Source organism: Heloderma suspectum, chromosome 3 (genome assembly GCF_057233095.1).
Source record: "Heloderma suspectum isolate Gila_16-S chromosome 3, 16-S_ref, whole genome shotgun sequence".
Classification (NCBI taxonomy): Eukaryota; Metazoa; Chordata; class Lepidosauria; order Squamata; family Helodermatidae; genus Heloderma; species Heloderma suspectum.
In genome coordinates, this window is record NC_139460.1 from 111,691,572 (window position 1) to 111,709,130 (window position 17,559).

The following is a 17,559-nucleotide window of genomic DNA, read 5'->3' on the forward strand; positions in this document are numbered from 1 at the left end:
AAATTGAAGAACGTAGGGAAAACCACTAAACCATTCAGGTATGACCTAAATCATATCCCTTATGAATATACAGTGGAGGTGAGGAATAGATTTCAGGGATTAGACCTGATAGACAGAGTGCCTGAGGAACTATGGACGGAGGTCCGAAACATTGTTCAGGAGGCAGCAACTCAATCCATCCCAAAGAAAAAGAAATGCAAGAAAGCAAAGTGGTTGTCTGATGAGGCTTTACAAGTAGCTGAGGAAAGAAGGGAAGTGAAAAGCAAGGGAGAAAGGGGAAGATATATCCAACTGAATGCAGAGTTCCAGAGAATAGCAAGGAGAGACAAGAAGGCCTTCTTAAATGAACAATGCAAAGAAATCGAGGAAAACAACAGAATGGGAAAGACTAGAGATCTCTTCAAGAAAATTGGAGATCTCAAGGGAACGTTTTGTGCAAAGACGGGCATTATAAAGGACAAAGAAGGCAGGGACCTAACAGAAGCAGATGAGATTAAGAAGAGGTGGCAAGAATACACAGAAGAACTATACAGGAAAGATCTGAATGTCCCTGATAGCCATGGTAGTGCGGTCACTGAACTTGAGCCAGACATCCTCGAGAGTGAAGTCAAGTGGGCCTTAGGAAGCATTAGTAACAACAAAGCTAGCGGAGATGACAGTATTCCAGCTGAGCTATTTAAAATCCTAAATGATGATGCTGTTAAAGTGCTGCACTCGATATGCCAACAAATTTGGAACACTCAACAATGGCCACAAGACTGGAAAAGGTCAGTTTACATTCCAATTCCAAAGAAGGGCAACACCAAAGACTGTTCAAACTACCGTACAATTGCGCTCATTTCACATGCCAGCAAGGTGATGCTCAAAATCGAACCGAGAACTACCGGAAGTACAAGCTGGGTTTTGAAGAGGCAGAGGAACTAGAGATCAAATCGCCAACTTTCACTGAATCATGGAGAAAGCAAGAGAATTCCAGAAAAATGTCTACTTCTGCTTCATTGACTACGCTAAAGTCTTTGATTGTGTGGATCACAACAAACTGTGGCAAATTCTGAAAGAGATGGGGGTACCAGACCACCTTACCTGTCTCCTGAGAAACCTGTATGAGGGTCAAGAAGCAACAGTAAGAACTAGACATGGAACAACCGAGTGGTTCAAAATTGGGGAAGGAGTACGACAAAGCTGCATATTGTCACCCTGCTTATTTAACTTATATGCAGAGTACATCATGAGAAATGCCGGGTTGGATGAATCAGAGGTCGGAATTAAGATTGCTGGGAGAATTATCAACAACCTCAGATACGCAGATGATACCACCCTAATGGCAGAAAGCAAAGAGGATCTAAAGAGCCTCTTGTTGAGGGTGAAAGAGGAGAGTGCAAAAGCTGGTTTGAAACTCAACATTAAAAAAAACTAAGATCATGGCATCTGGCCCCATCACTTCTTGGCATATAGAAGGGGAAGAAATGGAAGCAGTGACAGATTTTATTTTCTTGGGCTCCAAGATCACCGCAGACGGTGACTGTAGCCATGAAATTAAAAGACGCTTGCTCCTTGGGAGGAAAGCTATGGCAAACCTAGGCAGCATAGTAAGAAGCAGAGACATCACTTTGCCGACAAAAGTCCGCATAATCAAAGCTATGATTTTCCCAGTAGTAACGTATGGCTGTGAGAGGTGGACTATAAGGAAGGCTGAGCACCGAAGAATTGATGTTTTCGAACTGTGGTGCTGGAGAAGACTCTTACAAGTCCCCTGGACTGCAAAGAGGTCAAATCAGTCAGTCCTAAAGGAAATCAACCCTGAGTGCTCATTGGAAGGACAGATCCTGAAGCTGAAGCTCAAATATTTTGGCCACCTAATGTGAAGAGAAAACTCTCTGGAAAAGACCCTGATGCTGGGAAAGACTGAAGGTAAAGGAGAAGGGGACGGCACAGGATGAGATGGCTAGATAGCATCACGGATGCAATGAATATGGACTTGAGCACATTCCGGGAGAGAGCGGAGGACAGGAAGGCCTGGCGTGCTATGGTCCATGGGGTCACGAAGAGTCGGACACGACTGAACGACTGAACAACAACAAATGTGTGATTGTTGCCTTCCCCGATTCCTCTCCCCTGGTCCACCCACCCACTTCGGCACATGCGCCTTGTTTCTCTTCCCCCGCTAAATAAACTCCTCCTTACCTTTGGACATTTGGCGGTGTTGTTTTAAAAGGGATTTATCACTGAACTCTTCCCCATGTGAAAAACCGCATGGTTACAAATCTCTCACTGGTGGTCTAAGATTTTGTAAAGGGTTTTGGTGAGCTCTCTGTTTCTGGGCTTTGGGAAGGGAAGTCCAAAGCACCTTCTTTTCCTTTTTTCCTAGGGCTCAGAAACTCCCCAAGCAGCTGCACAGACTCGAGTGTGTCAGGAAGTTCATCCTGAGTGGTGGCAGCCTATCATAAATTCTTTTCCAGGAGAACCCACCTAAAGGGGTCCACCAGGAGGAAAAGTTATCCCCCCTCCCAGTCTGAGCAAGTTAGGCTGCAATCCTAGACACACTTACCTAGGAATATCAATGCGGTTTGATACTGAATAGACACGCATAGGATTGTGCTGTGAGAGACCTAGTAATACTGTCTGCAGACTCACTTTTGCCTTACTTACTTCTCTGCATTTGCTTCTCTCCACCCACATAAAGCCAGCTCTGACAGTTACCTTAATATCCCCCTCAATGGCTTTCTGGCTTCAGGGACAGCCTTGCCACAAAGTGCTCTCTCGCTTCCACTCTCCCTCTCTCGTGGCTACCAATAGTGATACAGAGCACACACATTCCAGCTTGCTGTTGCAGTATTTTCGAATCAAAGTATTGCCCTGGAAATTTTGTTTCAGGCATACATATGTACCACTTGCTTCCTCACATCCAAGATGCAAGGAGATTAGAAATCAGAGATACGAATGTGTGACTGAATGCAGATAACGTATGTATTGTGGGTTTGCACAAAGGTCTGTGCTCCACTGTACAGATGGGATTTCTATATTAGTGAGTGTGTGAAATAGTCCAAAGGTCAACACCTTAACGCTTGGGGCGCTCCAGCTTACTTTAATGGTTTTAGATGGCACCCATGATTTTCATACATATTCAGATCATTGCTGTGATGCTGCCGTACCTGTAGTTTCTTTAATCTTGGGAATCCTGTGACATCCGTCTCTCAAACTGCCAAACAGCGGGTCAGCAGAATTCCCTGCAGAATGCATAACGGGAACAGCCATTCTGTGGCACACAGTTTCCGGCTGCTGGTGCAGCTCCTTGTATGTTGCTCCGTGGTTGGGAAGCATGGCCGCTCTTTCATCTGCTGGAAGATAGCTGATGCTTTTCCCTGTTAAGTCAGGCATAATGTGCTTAGTGTCAGAGGTACAAAGAGGAGATTCGACCGGGGTTCCACATGTGCTGCTGCCTGTACTGCATCCTGCATCCACCGAAGAGCACTGTGAACTTTGCAGGGAAAAATGGCCTTCGCTCTGCAAGGATGACATGCGCTTAGCTAAGTGATACTCGCATAATCTAGTCACACTCTGCTCTGCTTCTGGAAGCTTTGAGAGGCGATCGTCCACAGACAAATCAGCATCTTCAGAGTCATTTCGGTCTTTGGGTGAAGACAGAGTAGTCACATCTGACACAAAATGTTCATCTGGCTCATGTCCTAAAACACCACTGTGATCAATCTCTGGATACATGTCATCTTTACAGTCCATCTCTGTTTTCCCAAGACTGGAAACTCTTGGAATTGTCTTTCCATTCACTGCCTCCAAATTTGGTTTCTCCACTGCTCCCTCTTCTGAAGCAACATACCATCTTTGGCCATCCTTGCGAAAGGCAGTTCTCTCCACATTAAAAGTGCTTATGCGTTGACCCTCTCTCGAGGAAAGAGTACTGATTTTACCCCTTTGCTCATCAGTTTCTGATTTCTTAGCCCCCGGCTGTTTTTTCATAACAGCATTTGCATCCGGAGTCATTTTCCCTCCCGCATCAGTCACCTTACTTTTCCGTTTAGTAGTGCAAGAATATACCGCAGACCCCATGTGCAGCTTGCTAAAATATTCAGTAACAGATTTTGTTTCCATGGTTTCTGGTTCCATCTCCATGTTATCTGAATGGAGAATCTGCTTTGAAGGCACAGCTTTTGACTGTAGTTCTGTAACTTGCTGCTTAGCTGAGGACTGTAAGGATTTCATTAGCAGCCCTCCAGCCTGATTCTTGGTGATGGAGAATTCGGCCTGTGGTTCCGAAAGTGGTTGGTGACCTTCATTAGCGGGCAAAAACATGCGTGTGGCATTTTCAGTCAGTTTCTGTGCTGTGGCCAATTCAGAACTTTCAGTCATTTCGGAAGAGTTAGTCTCATTGCCAGAATCTGATGAAGATTCAGGGCTATATGCTCTCAAGATGGCTACACCTGTATGCCACAAAGAATAAGAGCCAATTAATGAAACCATGTCAGGCACGTCAACATACTGATAAGAAAATGGGTTTAGTAAGCTTAAAAATGATTCTAGAATACTGATTCACATATTGCATAGTTTCCAAGAAAGGCAACTTAACATAATGGGAGTTCTATCATACGGTATGTATAGGTGATGGCAAAAAATAATAACAACAACAATGAAATGTTTCCAAAAAGGCTAATGGTGAAAAGGCTAAATGGTAAAAATGGATGAAATGGTATGATTTGTTTCAATGAATAAATGTAACAGTGGTGAAAGAACCTGAATTGTCATTCGTCTGTTGGTCCTCAGAAGCAGCCAAGGCCTCCAGTGCTTGAAGAGTAGAAACCACAGCATCATCTAGTCCCCTTTCACATTTGCCTTCAGTATTAGCAGGGACAGCATCAATAAGTGACACTGGAATATCACCACTCCCTATGTCATTGGCTTCCTCCTTGTCTTCTCTATACTGTATTGTGTGATTCTGTGAGTCTTCTTCATCAGAGCTATCTCTGAATCCAGGTGGAGGAGCAGCAATGGCCATGTTTAGAGAATGCAACAGGAAGTCATCTTCATTATCATCGCCTTCTGGAGGTGGGAGTGATGTCAAGTCTATGATGTCATCACTAGAACCTGAAAGGCTGAGAAGAGCAGGCCTATTGATTTCTCCTACCATAATGTCCTCCTCACAGCTTGCTTCATCTTCATCTTCAGCATCATCTGTGTTCTCTGCATAGCAAATATCATGCAGCAAAGGCTCTTCTATTCCCTCTGCAGCTCCAAATATTTTCCCATCATTTAAGCCTGCATAAACAGAATTAGCAGCAAACTGGATGCTGTCAGCATCTGGAGAGAGCTCCAAACCCTTAATGTCATTGGCATGGCTTATATAAAGAGCTCTTTGCTTTTCTAATGCTTCTGGACTTTCATCCAATAGTCTTTCATAGCCAAGAGTTTGGGGATTAATACCATCCAAATTGTGATCTCCAAATATAAAGGATACTTTTGCAGCTCTTGGAGATCCTTGTATTTTCTTGCTTGATTCCAATCCTCCTGAGTATGATAGCACAGTTTGCTGGTTTAAATTTCGGTTTTCTTCTGTCTCTACAGAGTCACTTTGTTTGGCCAGCTGCTGATCAATCCCACTTGAACTATAAACATTCTCTATGTATAGGTGCCTGTGTTCTTTTGGACATAAGGTGCTGTCACAGGCTTCTGCAGTTTTCTGTTTTGAATCTACAAACATGTGGGTCTCCTGCTCTCCTTCTGCTGGGAATGTAGAAGTTTTCGCTACACAGTTCCACTCCGATCCATGGAGGTTTTGCTTCCCCTTAGTTTCAATCCCTAAAAATTTATACATGGGGGGGAAAAGGGAATTGTCAAATCAGTTTATGCCATTGGGATACTTCAGATTAAATTATCTGTTATTCTTAAACATCCATATTTTTAGGTTCATCCTCTTCATATAACCTTGGGATAACTTTCTAACAGATGTCTGTCCTTCGCTGCTCCTTATCTATTCTTTATACCTCACATAGTGAATTCCTATAGTGATTTATAGCGAGAACAAATAAAAAACTAAACCCATTTGCAGCATAATAACTGAAATGTAGAATTCTGCTTGGGCTGACACAGAGTCAAAGAAGGGAATTGATATGAATCTGAGGACATTCTCCAGTTCAACATGCCACCTTTAAAATCTTGATTTTGCAAATCAGATTTATAGAAGTACATGCTTTTAATTTCAGAGTGCTCTCAACTGACAGGAAGAAAAGCTTACCTAAAAAGTAAACTGGTACATTATTTTGCATATTTGAATGTTGATTGCATTATAAGTATTCATTACCTGCTTCATGGCTTCCACCATTTTTCTTGCTGGCCATGTTAAATATTGAGCGCCTGGAATCAACTAGAAGTCTATAGTATCCAGCTGTTAAACAGGCAAGATTCATGGCATCTGATGATTCCATTAACAAAATGATTGGCTAAGCAAAAAAGACAACAAAGTCATTACATCACGAAGACAAGTCTGTTAACTTGGAGAGAATAAAATACACCAGATTTAGGACATTTAGGAAAAAATTCTACTTGCAGTAAGCAAATCTCCTAAATGTAATTAAATGGACAGCATAAACCTAAACATATTTATTCAGAAGGAAGTCACATTAGGTTCCATAGGATTTCTATGAATTTGAGAGACACGTATAGGGTAAATGATAGGTTTAAAAAAATGGTATTTGCATATCTTCGCTAATATATGTAATATATTGATAAAAGTAATACACTTTGAGACTACTGCTGCCAAATATGGAGACTATTACTTTTTCCTTGATGGGAGCTAATACTTTATTTTGCACTTTGTGCTGTTTTTGTGAAAAACAATTCAGTAATGCACATTACCAAAGAAAGCCATGTTCTAAAAACACACAATGAGAGCTATAATAAAACAGTGGTGTATTCATCATACCCTTTTCACAAATGAGGGGGACTCAAATGCATTTTCAAGATTAACAATGTAAGCTACAGGGACGATTTATTGCTTTGTTTCATTACTGCTGCTGTATAGAATAAGAGAAATCATTTTCCTCCGTTGGTTGCTAATAAAGTCCCACACTGTTACCGGAGGGGTAGGAACTGCAAAGTCTTCACTTTGACAAGCACTGGATCTGGATTCTAGACTGTACTGTTTTGATATTACCAGTTGGGAAATTTATTTGGAAGGTAAGAACCACCAACATTCTGAGAAAACTGAGTTAGGACACTCCCTCCTTTTAAGATCTTCATGAGTTCATGACTAAGTAGGATTGTGGAAGCCGAGGTGGAGATCTTATGCCATCAGCTCCTGAAGGGACTACCAATAGCTTCAGAGATTCCAGCAGATGGAAACCCTACCTCATCTTCTGGGTGTATGTGTGTCCTACTTTAAGGCTTGCTGTGCTCTGCCCCTGATGCAGTTTCATAGACCAGTTAAAAACAGGCTCCAGGCTGATACACAGCTGCATTGTGGGATCCCTCAGGAGTCTGGGGAGGTGTTTGTCTGTGTTAGACCCTGATATGCCTCACTTTCTCTTGTTTTCTGGGTACAACAGATCTTCTGACTTCCACTTGGAACATACAGACATAGTCTTAAAACAAATCCAGAGGTGTTCCAATTAATATATTCTACAATGAACAGCTGAAATTATGGTTATTCATTTTCCTAGGGAGAATTGCCCATTGAGGCAAATAGGGTCTATTCTTAAAAGAATCCCCCAGACTTGGAAGAGCGCTATCATGTATCTCACTCATATATGGCTCAGGTTTGTTCTGACCCAATTGTGAAAGGAGAGGGGGAACAACTTTCGGAATGGTTGCTGAGCAAAGTATCTCTGTGTTCACCAACTCCGCGTTAATTGGTCATCACTACATTTCATCAGAATCTGTGAGAGACTAGTAGGCGCATGACACAAGGAATAGGTATATGACATGGGTACCGACACTGGGCATCCCTTAAATGAGAAGAGCACACCTAATGACCCAATAAGGTATATGGGATTAGCTGCCTTTTTGAAATCTCCCAAGGTTAGATATCATGCTGATATGAAGTGAAAAAAGCTTCAATTATTCTTGGCTCTGTGTCATTCATGCAATAGTAAAGCATGTACTATATTAGATCAGGTGAAAAACACATTTTCTCTTCACTTTTGGTCAAAGTGTTTTGCTTCAAAGCAATCCTTCACTTTGTGAAGAATTTATAACAGCTTTGGCATACTGCCAGTCAGTTTCTTCAAAGCAGTCAAGGAAAACATTAGTATTAGTTGACAAAATGAGGTAAATTAATCCTAGTTAGCTTGACTGTTTAGAAATTGCAGGGTGCATTTTATTTTGAAATATCTGGAAAAGGTTTGTTGATACTGAATTTTCTGAAAGACATGCAGAGAAGAATGTTTTCAAGATAGTTTCAAAATCACAAGGTAATAACTATTTATTATTTTTGGAGTCTTGCACAAATAAACCATTATTGGCCACTTCTTTCACAAAATATCTATAAGGACTGAAACTGAAAATCAATATTAAGTAATAAACAAATATTCTTCAAAGCAGTAATGTAATTTTGGTGGTGAATTTTTTATCAGAGGGTAAAAGTCAAACTAAGCATCTTTACAATCTCATAGTGTGCTTTTCATTACTATTACTCCAGTGTACAAACTGAGAAAATGAGAACAAGGGCTAATTAAATTAGACCTGATACTGAACCTGATGAACCACCAAAACTGAAGAGTTTATTGAACTCCTTTTGGATTCTTACAATATAGAGTGAGAACCTTATTGAAACAATTCAGACAAATCAACATTCAACTTACTTTTACATCTAGCACATGAAGCTCAACTCTAACAATAGTTTCATCCTCTGTAAACATCTCGATTCTGTTCACATGACTGAAATCTGCCAGTAGGGCTACCAGATTTGTTTTGGTGTTTATTACATGGCTGATGCCATATCGTGGTCCCACTAACAATGTCACCTCAGAACGCTTTTCTCCCTGCTGCAACAAGGAGGCAAAAAAGAAGAATTTTTCACACAGCACGGAAATGCGTATGGGGTTAAATCAGTTTGCTTCCACTAAATACATTGTATTAAATCCATATTATCCATCTTAACCAAGTTGTACATCACATAACTACACGTCTTAAAGAACAGAAGTCTTTAAGATTTTCATAATCTTATAGACTTGGTACTAAAGGATGATAACTATAATAATAATGCAGGTGATTAAAATGAGTCTCCTTGAAGCAGTATTAGAGCCACTGCATAATTCAGTTCAATATTAGTTGTGGTGCAATTAATTAATTAATTATCCCATTAATTAGCCAGTTGCAGAATATTTGGCAAAATAAAAGAAACAACAAAAAAAGAGCCTACCATTAACGTTGCTTTGAATACACGGCCCCCATATAGTCGTAGATCACTGAGAAACTTGAGATAGTGCACCTTGGCTTGCAGAGCAGATAGCTGAAGTTAAGCAGGGGGAACCCAAAATGATTATGAAGGTAAGATGCTGTGGTGAATATCATTAACTAGACTGATTAGAATTTGACTACACAGCCTAAGAAGACTGGCAATAAGAGGTCAGAGTCCATAGGTAAGTCATTCCTTAGAAAACTTCCTGAAGGCAGTAATTATTTTGAGATTTTCAAATTAAAGTCTTATTGGTTTCCGTCAGATGTAGTCCAATCTGTATCAAGCAGCAGTGCTTCAACACTACAGCTGCTCTAGTAGAAAATGGGTCTGAACTCCTCAGATCAACCATTGTTCACTGAAGGGAAACGAAGATGGCAGAACTTGCTGCAGGCATTTCACCTGGTGCTTTTCTTCTCAACACCACCACCTGTCGCTGCCACTGCCCTCAGCCCGCTCCCCTGGGAATCTTACTCGGCCAAGCAGCAGCATTCAGTCTGGTGCTCGGAGAGAAGTGCCAGGTGAGGTGGCTGCAGCAGCCACCACCATCTTCCTTTCTCCCAGCATGCCTCTGGGCCCCAGCACTGCAGGGCCCAGAGGCATTCTGAGGACACAAAGATGATGGTGGCTGCAGCCTCTCACCCAGGGCTTCTCTCCACAGTGCTAGGGTAAGCACCACTGCCCTTGTAAAATGTCTTTTTAAAGGGATGTTGGTGACATCAGCCCCAGTGAGCGCTATGGGGCCCCAGCATTTGCCCAACCCTGCCAAGTGCTAACACCAGGCCTGCTGATGTGAAAAATTAACTTCTTTTATCTTCTACACTTATATCCACCTTTTGACAAACTGGGTCTTCAGTGGGGCCTAAAAACGTAAGATATGATCCAGCCTAATTCATGCATTTGAAGCCCCAATAATTTCAGTGGGAGAGAGCTAAATAGATGCTTATATCTCACACTGCAATTGAATTAATGGAACTTAAAACTGTGTCTTAACGTACGAAGAAAATTTCAAATATATCCAATTCGAAATGAGTCTCAAGAAGCCAGAATCCCATGTACACTAATGTCAAAGGTGAATCATTGTATTGGGATACCGCACTGAACGGTATCACAGAAATCAATGGATTGCATGATGAGAAAGATATGTGGTATGGAAGACTCCAAAGTTAATACAATTCAGAAAAGAGAAAGCAATTTTACAGCAATTTTGTTATGAGATGTAGAAGCAAAACGAATGCAGCAAGAGGGAAAAAGCCTTGCTTTTGTGGTTAAATAGCAATTCCCATCATTCTCAAGATAAAATAATGGTTTTGTTAAATTAATTATTTTAATTGTTCTTGAAATATGGCAATATGCACTGTACACTGTATAGCCTGGCAAATCTCTGAAAAATAGATTTACCACTTACTTGTCTAAAGCACTGACTTTAAATTCTCTCTTCTGGATGCAGCTGTACTGATTATGAAAATATATTCCTATTAAGATGCAAATGCATTACCTTTTTACCCGGAGGAACTAGGTTTTGATTTGCTTTGACAAGGTGCGAAAGTGCTTTCTTTATGTTCTTTTCTTTCATGCTCTGCAGTACAGCAGATGGAAGAAAAGTCTCCAGTCCCCATTCTTTTCTGCAATATAAGGCATACCTTTAATTTCACATTTCTCTGACAATTACCTATACAAACTGGTATCCACAAGGCTGAGCAAGCAAGGTTACATGGTGAAGCCCCTTGGGTGCATATGGACACTATTACGGAAGCTGTTATCGAGAATTGGGGATTTTGACTTCTCAAGGCAAAAGTGCACACATGGGGAAAAATCGGGTGGGAGCAATAACGCCACAGAAATGTGCTGGAATGGGGTAAAATTGGGGTGGGGGGAAGCTCTCAGGGGGAGCCTTCAGATGCTATACTCGAGAACTGGGGATTTTGGCTTCTTCAGGGAAATCTGCACACATGGAAATTTACCTGCTCTCCATTCATAAGAGCAGGGGGGAGCCTGGACAGGGGTGGGAAAGAAGCCTCTCTCATTGGTTGAGCAGCCCCTGCCAGTTTGATGACTTTCAGTTCTACTCCCCCCATCCCACCCAGAAGTATGTTCCTTTCAAGCACTGTGTGATCCCTGAAAACCAGATTTTAAAGGTACAGTATGCTAGGCTTATCTTGCTTTGTGTGTCCCTGATGGACCAAAGCTGATTCCATGAAAATCTGGGTAATATTCCAACATGCTTCTCATTCTGTTGTCATGAAGATCCCCCCCCCCAGGGCAGCCCCCCCCCTCAGGGGGATGTAGTGGACAGAGCCCTCCCTTTAGGGGCTACAGGGATGTACCATGGCAGGGACTGTGCCTAGAGTTGACAGTGGGCATGGTTTCATTCAGACATGGCAGGCACAATACATCCAGCTCGCCAACAGCTCTGTTGGTTTGCTTGAAAGATTCACTGTATCGAACTATTTAGTAGGCTGAGGGACAGAGCTCTATGCCTGCTCCTTCTCCCCTGCTGCAGAGCAGTCCCCAGAATGGAATGGACAGACCCCTTTCTCAGGGAGCTATCAGGGTGCACCACAGTAGGGCCATGATAGGGATGCCAGCAAACATGACTTCACTCAGACAGGGCAGGCACAATGTGTCCAACACAGACAGATGAGTAAATCTCTCTCTCTCTCTCTCTCTCTCAAACTATTTCTAGGCCTTCCTTAAGGGTGGAACCCTCTCAAGGTGGCATAGAAAATAAAAACCACACAAAGTGGGTACAATAAAAAAACCATAAGAACATTTTTCAATAAAATCCATAAAAACAGAGATTGCCAATTAATATCATTAAAAACTAAACTTACTGACCTAAAAACGAAACTAGATTTGCTTGTAGCCTTCACCATATCAATATAACGGCTATTCCTACCCATGGGACGGCAGGTCCGTTTGCTAGTAATAACGTAAATAAGGCAGCATTGGGTGTGCAAGTGATGCTTCTGCCTTATCAGCTATTGGAATCTCAGTGGCAGCCCTATTGACATATTACATCAAACCACTGAGTATTTTGTCAAGAGGAATACTGAAAGACTGCATGGGATGGGGTTAGACATGTACCGCATGATGACTGGAGAGAGATACTTCTCTTTTTGAGGATTTAAGGATTAGTTTGATGGGAACAGCTGCCTAATAGGAATCCTTGTAAATCTCCACTTTGTGCATGACAGTATACATGTTAATATGAAGGTATGCCTCCTCCCATAAGAACCAGCCCATGCAATCAGATAATCAGAGGAGGCCTTTCTACATATTCCTTCTATAAGATAAGTATGTTTATCAGCTACAAAAGGGAGAGCCTTTTCTGTGTTGGTGCCCTGACTTTGGATTGCACTCTGTGGGAAGTTCACCTGATGCCAGTGTTGCACTCTTTTTGGTGCCGTGCCAAGATCTTTTTATTCACCCAGACATTTTTAATTTCAGTGTGTATTTTTAGCTGGTTGAAATAGCTTTTACGCCTCTCAATTTTATTGTACTGAAGTTTAGATTTTATGTTGGTTTTATTGTATTGAATGGTTGATTTTTTATGTACATTGTTCTGTAATCCTCTTTGGTGTGCTGTGTATAAATGTAAAAATAAAACAGATACTTGCTACAATAACGTGGATGCTGTTTTTAACAGGGAACAGATTCCTTTAACTGTTAGATTTTGAGTGATCTTGTGAGTAGAGGGCAGTGGTGTTGTTTTAACAGCAAAGGTAAATTAAACAGTAAATAGGAAGTGATGCTGGTGGAGCAGTTCTAGTGGTAAGATGCTTAGCAACCATCCACAACTACGTAATCATATAACTTAACTTTTAACTACTCAAATTTGCTCATTAAAGTTAAGGTCCTTAGGAGGTTTTCCTGAATAAGCCATTAAAGGCATCACATTTTTCTGGTCATTCACAGCTCGATCAATTTCAGACATAATTTTGGCTTGCATATCAATAGACTTATACTATTCTAACCACCCCATATATAATGAAATGTGCATTCTATACTTACTCAATGTACTTGAGAGAGATTTTCTGAGTATGTTTCGTGGTCACAGTTGCAATATACATTTGTAATGCAGCCAGTCTCAGTGCAATATCATATTTGAGCTCAGGTCCAAACCTTTCCTGAACCACATCATTACAGCTCTGTCAAAGAACCAGCAGAGGGAGTATCAAGCTCAAAAATCTATGATTCTAAACGTAAACACCGCATTATGACTAATTCTTCTCTAAAAGGTAAGCCTATAATTAACAAGAACTGTGACTGCCAGATGAGCTGTCCAGAAGTCCCTGAAGATCATGAAGTGAGAAATACCTATAAAGCCACATGAAAATGTTGCTATACAACATGGAGCTTTTTATGATGGAGTTATCAAATATTGCCTTCTCTTTCCATGTACCAAGTGTTTTAGCTGGTGTCTCAGGCATGACAGGTTAAAACCCAGTCATACTCCAAGACAAGAGAACAGGAATCGAAATGTCTGTGTTGCCCTTTGTCTGCCGAGAATGGTGCTTTTTAGCCAATCTCTCCCTAGGCTTTAGCCAGTTAATAAGCCAGGGACCTAAGCCTATTGCTGCCTAAATGAGATGGCTTGGGAGTTCGCACAACCCCTTTCAGTTTCCTCAGTTCCACAGCTAAGGGAGCAGCTGCTAGCAGAAGGGGTGAGGCAAGAAGAAGAAACAAAACAGGCAGGTTCAGGGATGTCGAGTCCAGAATAAGCATAAGTAGAGAACCACAGGCATGACCTGACCAATAGTGTATTTGCAGCTTTCCCCCTCTTCCTTTTATAGGAGCTGTTGGGGGGCTGGAGACTGTGGTGTAATGAACAGAGCAAGGAAAAGGGCAACTGTTGTTAAACAGCACCAAAATAATGCCATGAAGCACCCAGCTGTTATATATAACAATTCCAAATGAGCACTTTATTATACAACCAGTAAAATTCAATTTTGCGAATCGAAGAATGAACAGGGACGAGCACCCAGTAGTATGACTCTGGGGAAAATTTACACACCTGGTTTGACCAAACGGTAGGCAGCAGTCCTCATTTATTACTGTTCTTATTACTGTTAAAAGCAGCCTTTCGGAATGAAAAAAGGAAACGACCAATGCATCAGCATAGGAAGTTTTTTTCTTGTTAAAACAACTGAATGTGTTTGGCCTTGAGAGAACTGAAACTTCTGGATTGGCTATGATTTTCACAGTTCAATGGAGGAAGAATTCACTATTGGATAACTTCTGATGAAGATCCATGACATGGGTACACTACTGGATGCCCATCCCTGTGTATTCTTAGATTTGTGTCTGTAACTCCCTCTGTGCATTTTGTAAGCTGAGTCCTGATTTAATTGTATCCTCCCCGTTTTTGTGTGTATATGGGCTTATTGTGCTATATCACGCACAGTTGAATTTTACCTGATGTATAATAAAATGCTCATTTGCAATTATTATATATAACAGTTGGATGCTTTATAGCATTACTTTGGTGTAGTGAACAGACTTGGACTGGGGAGACCCAAGTCCAAATTAATTAATTAATTCATTTATTAAATTTCTTAATCACCCATCTGGCTGGTCACCCAGCCACTCTGGGTGATGTACAACAATACAATTTAAAACAGCAAAATTACACATTAAAACATCATCTAAAAACACCCTAACCCACCCCAAAGCCCACTGACTGACCTTGACCAGCCATCGGTTGCTATACTAGGAGGATGAGACTGGGGAGGGGACACACACACCACTCTGAGTTATTTGTAGGAAGGGTGGAATTTAAAAAATGTAATAAATCAAAATAAACAAACAACAAGGAAATGAGTCATCTCAGCTGTGCCTGTATTTCGAGATTATCACTAGTGATCCTATAAATTAATTTGCTATTTTTACTGTCATTGCCATCAAACCAAATTGTTTGAAAGGCAGTCTCATGTCAGCTATGAGGATACTTTAAGAAAAAGGCATTCCCTTAAAGGAGCCTGCTCCTCAATCTATATTAAACCTCTGTAACTTACCTGTACATACAGATATTCAAAGGCAACTGCATCCCTTCGTAAAAGGTCAATGGGATCCTTTGGGACAAAACTGATTCTGAAGAGGCATCTCATCTTATGGGAGCTTGGCCTCTGGGTCACCTAGAACAATAGAACACTTATGTTAGGGCACAGAATTCCTGACAGTGCATCCTTTCTAACACAGCACACAAACCTTGAGCTGATTGCAGGGAAATTCTAATGAAGGGATTAACCACAGAATACAAAAGGGAAAACTGGCCATGCAGAACCCTTCCTTCTTCACTTCAATATTTTATTGGCCCCCAGCAGGGCTGCTGGTCTTTCAGTCCGAGTGCATTTTTGCAATGATCAGCCAATTCTTAGAGAAAGGGGTGTTGATGGGGGGTTCCAAAGGAACTGAAATAAGGGTACTTTGATCTCAGAAAGGGAGGCATCCGAAATTATTATTGCCTCAGTGCTCCTCTCAGTATTACATATGCTTCTATGACTTCTTATGCTTTTGAATATACTGGCATTCCCCCTAGTCCTCAAACACCCAGATGTCTTATTCCGTGTTTTTATGAGAGAGAGGCCTGTCTAAGGCACAATTTGAAAAACCAGATCCCTGTCTCTCCCCCCCTCCTGCCCCCTCCATAGCCATCCTCAGCAAGAAGGCTCAGCATTCGACGAGCCTGACTCTGTTACCAACGTGTACATTTCACATGTAGAATCTGAGCCCACCAAAACCCAAAGCTTCTCACAATTGCCCTTTACACTGTTGCTTGAGTGCCAAACTAGATGTGACATTATTCGTGCCTTTGGTCCTTGCCTGGCTGGTTTTTAAAAATAAGCAAATGGTGCAAGGCACCTGAGCCAGATCAGGAGCATTGCATGTGGGGAGGGGGTTTTAACACTTTGCTCCTGCTGCAATCCCATTCAAAATCTCCCCTCTCCGCCACTGCTGCTATTTTCAATGGGAGGAAAGTTACCATTCATCCCACTGTGAATAGCAGGAGGGGGAGAATCCTGATTGGTGATGGTCCTGATCCAGCTTGTGAATAACATCACATCTAGATTGGCCCTGAGACAGCACAAGGTGCATGTGGAGACCCATATGCATTAAAGAGCAAAGTCCCAAGCCAGGGATCTTCCCTTTCAACTCACAGCCAGCCTTGGATGATGCAACCTGACTCAGTGTCTATGTTCAACTGAGTTTTATTTATTCACTGAAAGATTTGTACTCCAACTTTCAACAAGAACAACCAGCTGGCTAACGTGGAAAGTTAAACTACATGATAAAAAAACACAAAATGGATAAACACCAATAAAACACAATAAAAAAGACTAGTTCTCCTGACCCTTCTCTGCAACCTGTCACCTGTCACCAATCCATCACCCCAGTGCCTCACCCAAAATCTTCCTGGAGTTGACCTGGACTTATATGGGACACATAACACTTCCCATTGAAGTGTGGGTATATGGGACGCCATTTCCCATACTCTAGAAGTCGTATATGTAACAGGTAGAAATTTATCAGGAAATAATCTCAAATAGAAAATACAGAAAAGAAGAATCCATTAATTACGAAACAGAAAATCTTAGATCCTTTCAATGCAATGTAAAGATTGCATTTCTTTACACGAGTATATAGTTATCATTAATAGTAATTTCATTTTAAGAAATATTTTGTCTCAACTCATTTTAAGAAATATTTTGTCTCAACTCATTTTAAGAAATATTTTGTCTCAACTCATTTTAAGAAATATTTTGTCTCAACTCATTTTAAGAAATATTTTGTCTCAACCATTTGGGGGCTGTCCTCACAGGGAATTTGCTGCAAATTGGGAGCATTTTGAGGTTGTTCGCAGCAGATGACGTTGTGGCCAATCTGCAACCACCCCGTAGATTTTCCAGTGGAAAAGCTGGATTTTCTGAGACTAATTTACTCCATTTTACTTCTTTAATTCAGGTTCTCTGCGCTTCTGGCGCTGTGTGCCCCTATCCTCTGCATTTATTTCAGCATGATTTGGGATTTGGGCTTCTTCAGTGAAAAGTGTGCATACTGGGGAATGGGGGTGGGAACAATAACTCCACAACAGTTTGCTGGAATAGGGTGAAATTGGGGGGGGGGATGCCCTCATAAGGACCTTCAGATACTAC

The 17,559-nt window shown here is 41.4% G+C and overlaps 1 protein-coding gene across 1 annotated transcript in view; it reads right to left on the minus strand.

Annotated features, from left to right (window-relative positions):
- The window catches only part of FRMPD4 (FERM and PDZ domain containing 4), a 326,800-nt gene that overhangs the window by 6,241 nt on the left and 303,000 nt on the right, over window positions 1-17,559 (minus strand). Inside the window, exons 9-16 of the mRNA XM_084841758.1 lie at window positions 15,421-15,540; window positions 13,418-13,554; window positions 10,902-11,028; window positions 9,368-9,457; window positions 8,808-8,990; window positions 6,311-6,449; window positions 4,747-5,808; window positions 3,153-4,436 (exon numbers count right to left, since the gene is read on the minus strand). Of these exons, the coding sequence (XP_084697884.1) occupies window positions 3,153-4,436; window positions 4,747-5,808; window positions 6,311-6,449; window positions 8,808-8,990; window positions 9,368-9,457; window positions 10,902-11,028; window positions 13,418-13,554; window positions 15,421-15,540 (3,142 nt within the window). The remainder of the gene's footprint in view (window positions 1-3,152; window positions 4,437-4,746; window positions 5,809-6,310; window positions 6,450-8,807; window positions 8,991-9,367; window positions 9,458-10,901; window positions 11,029-13,417; window positions 13,555-15,420; window positions 15,541-17,559) is intronic.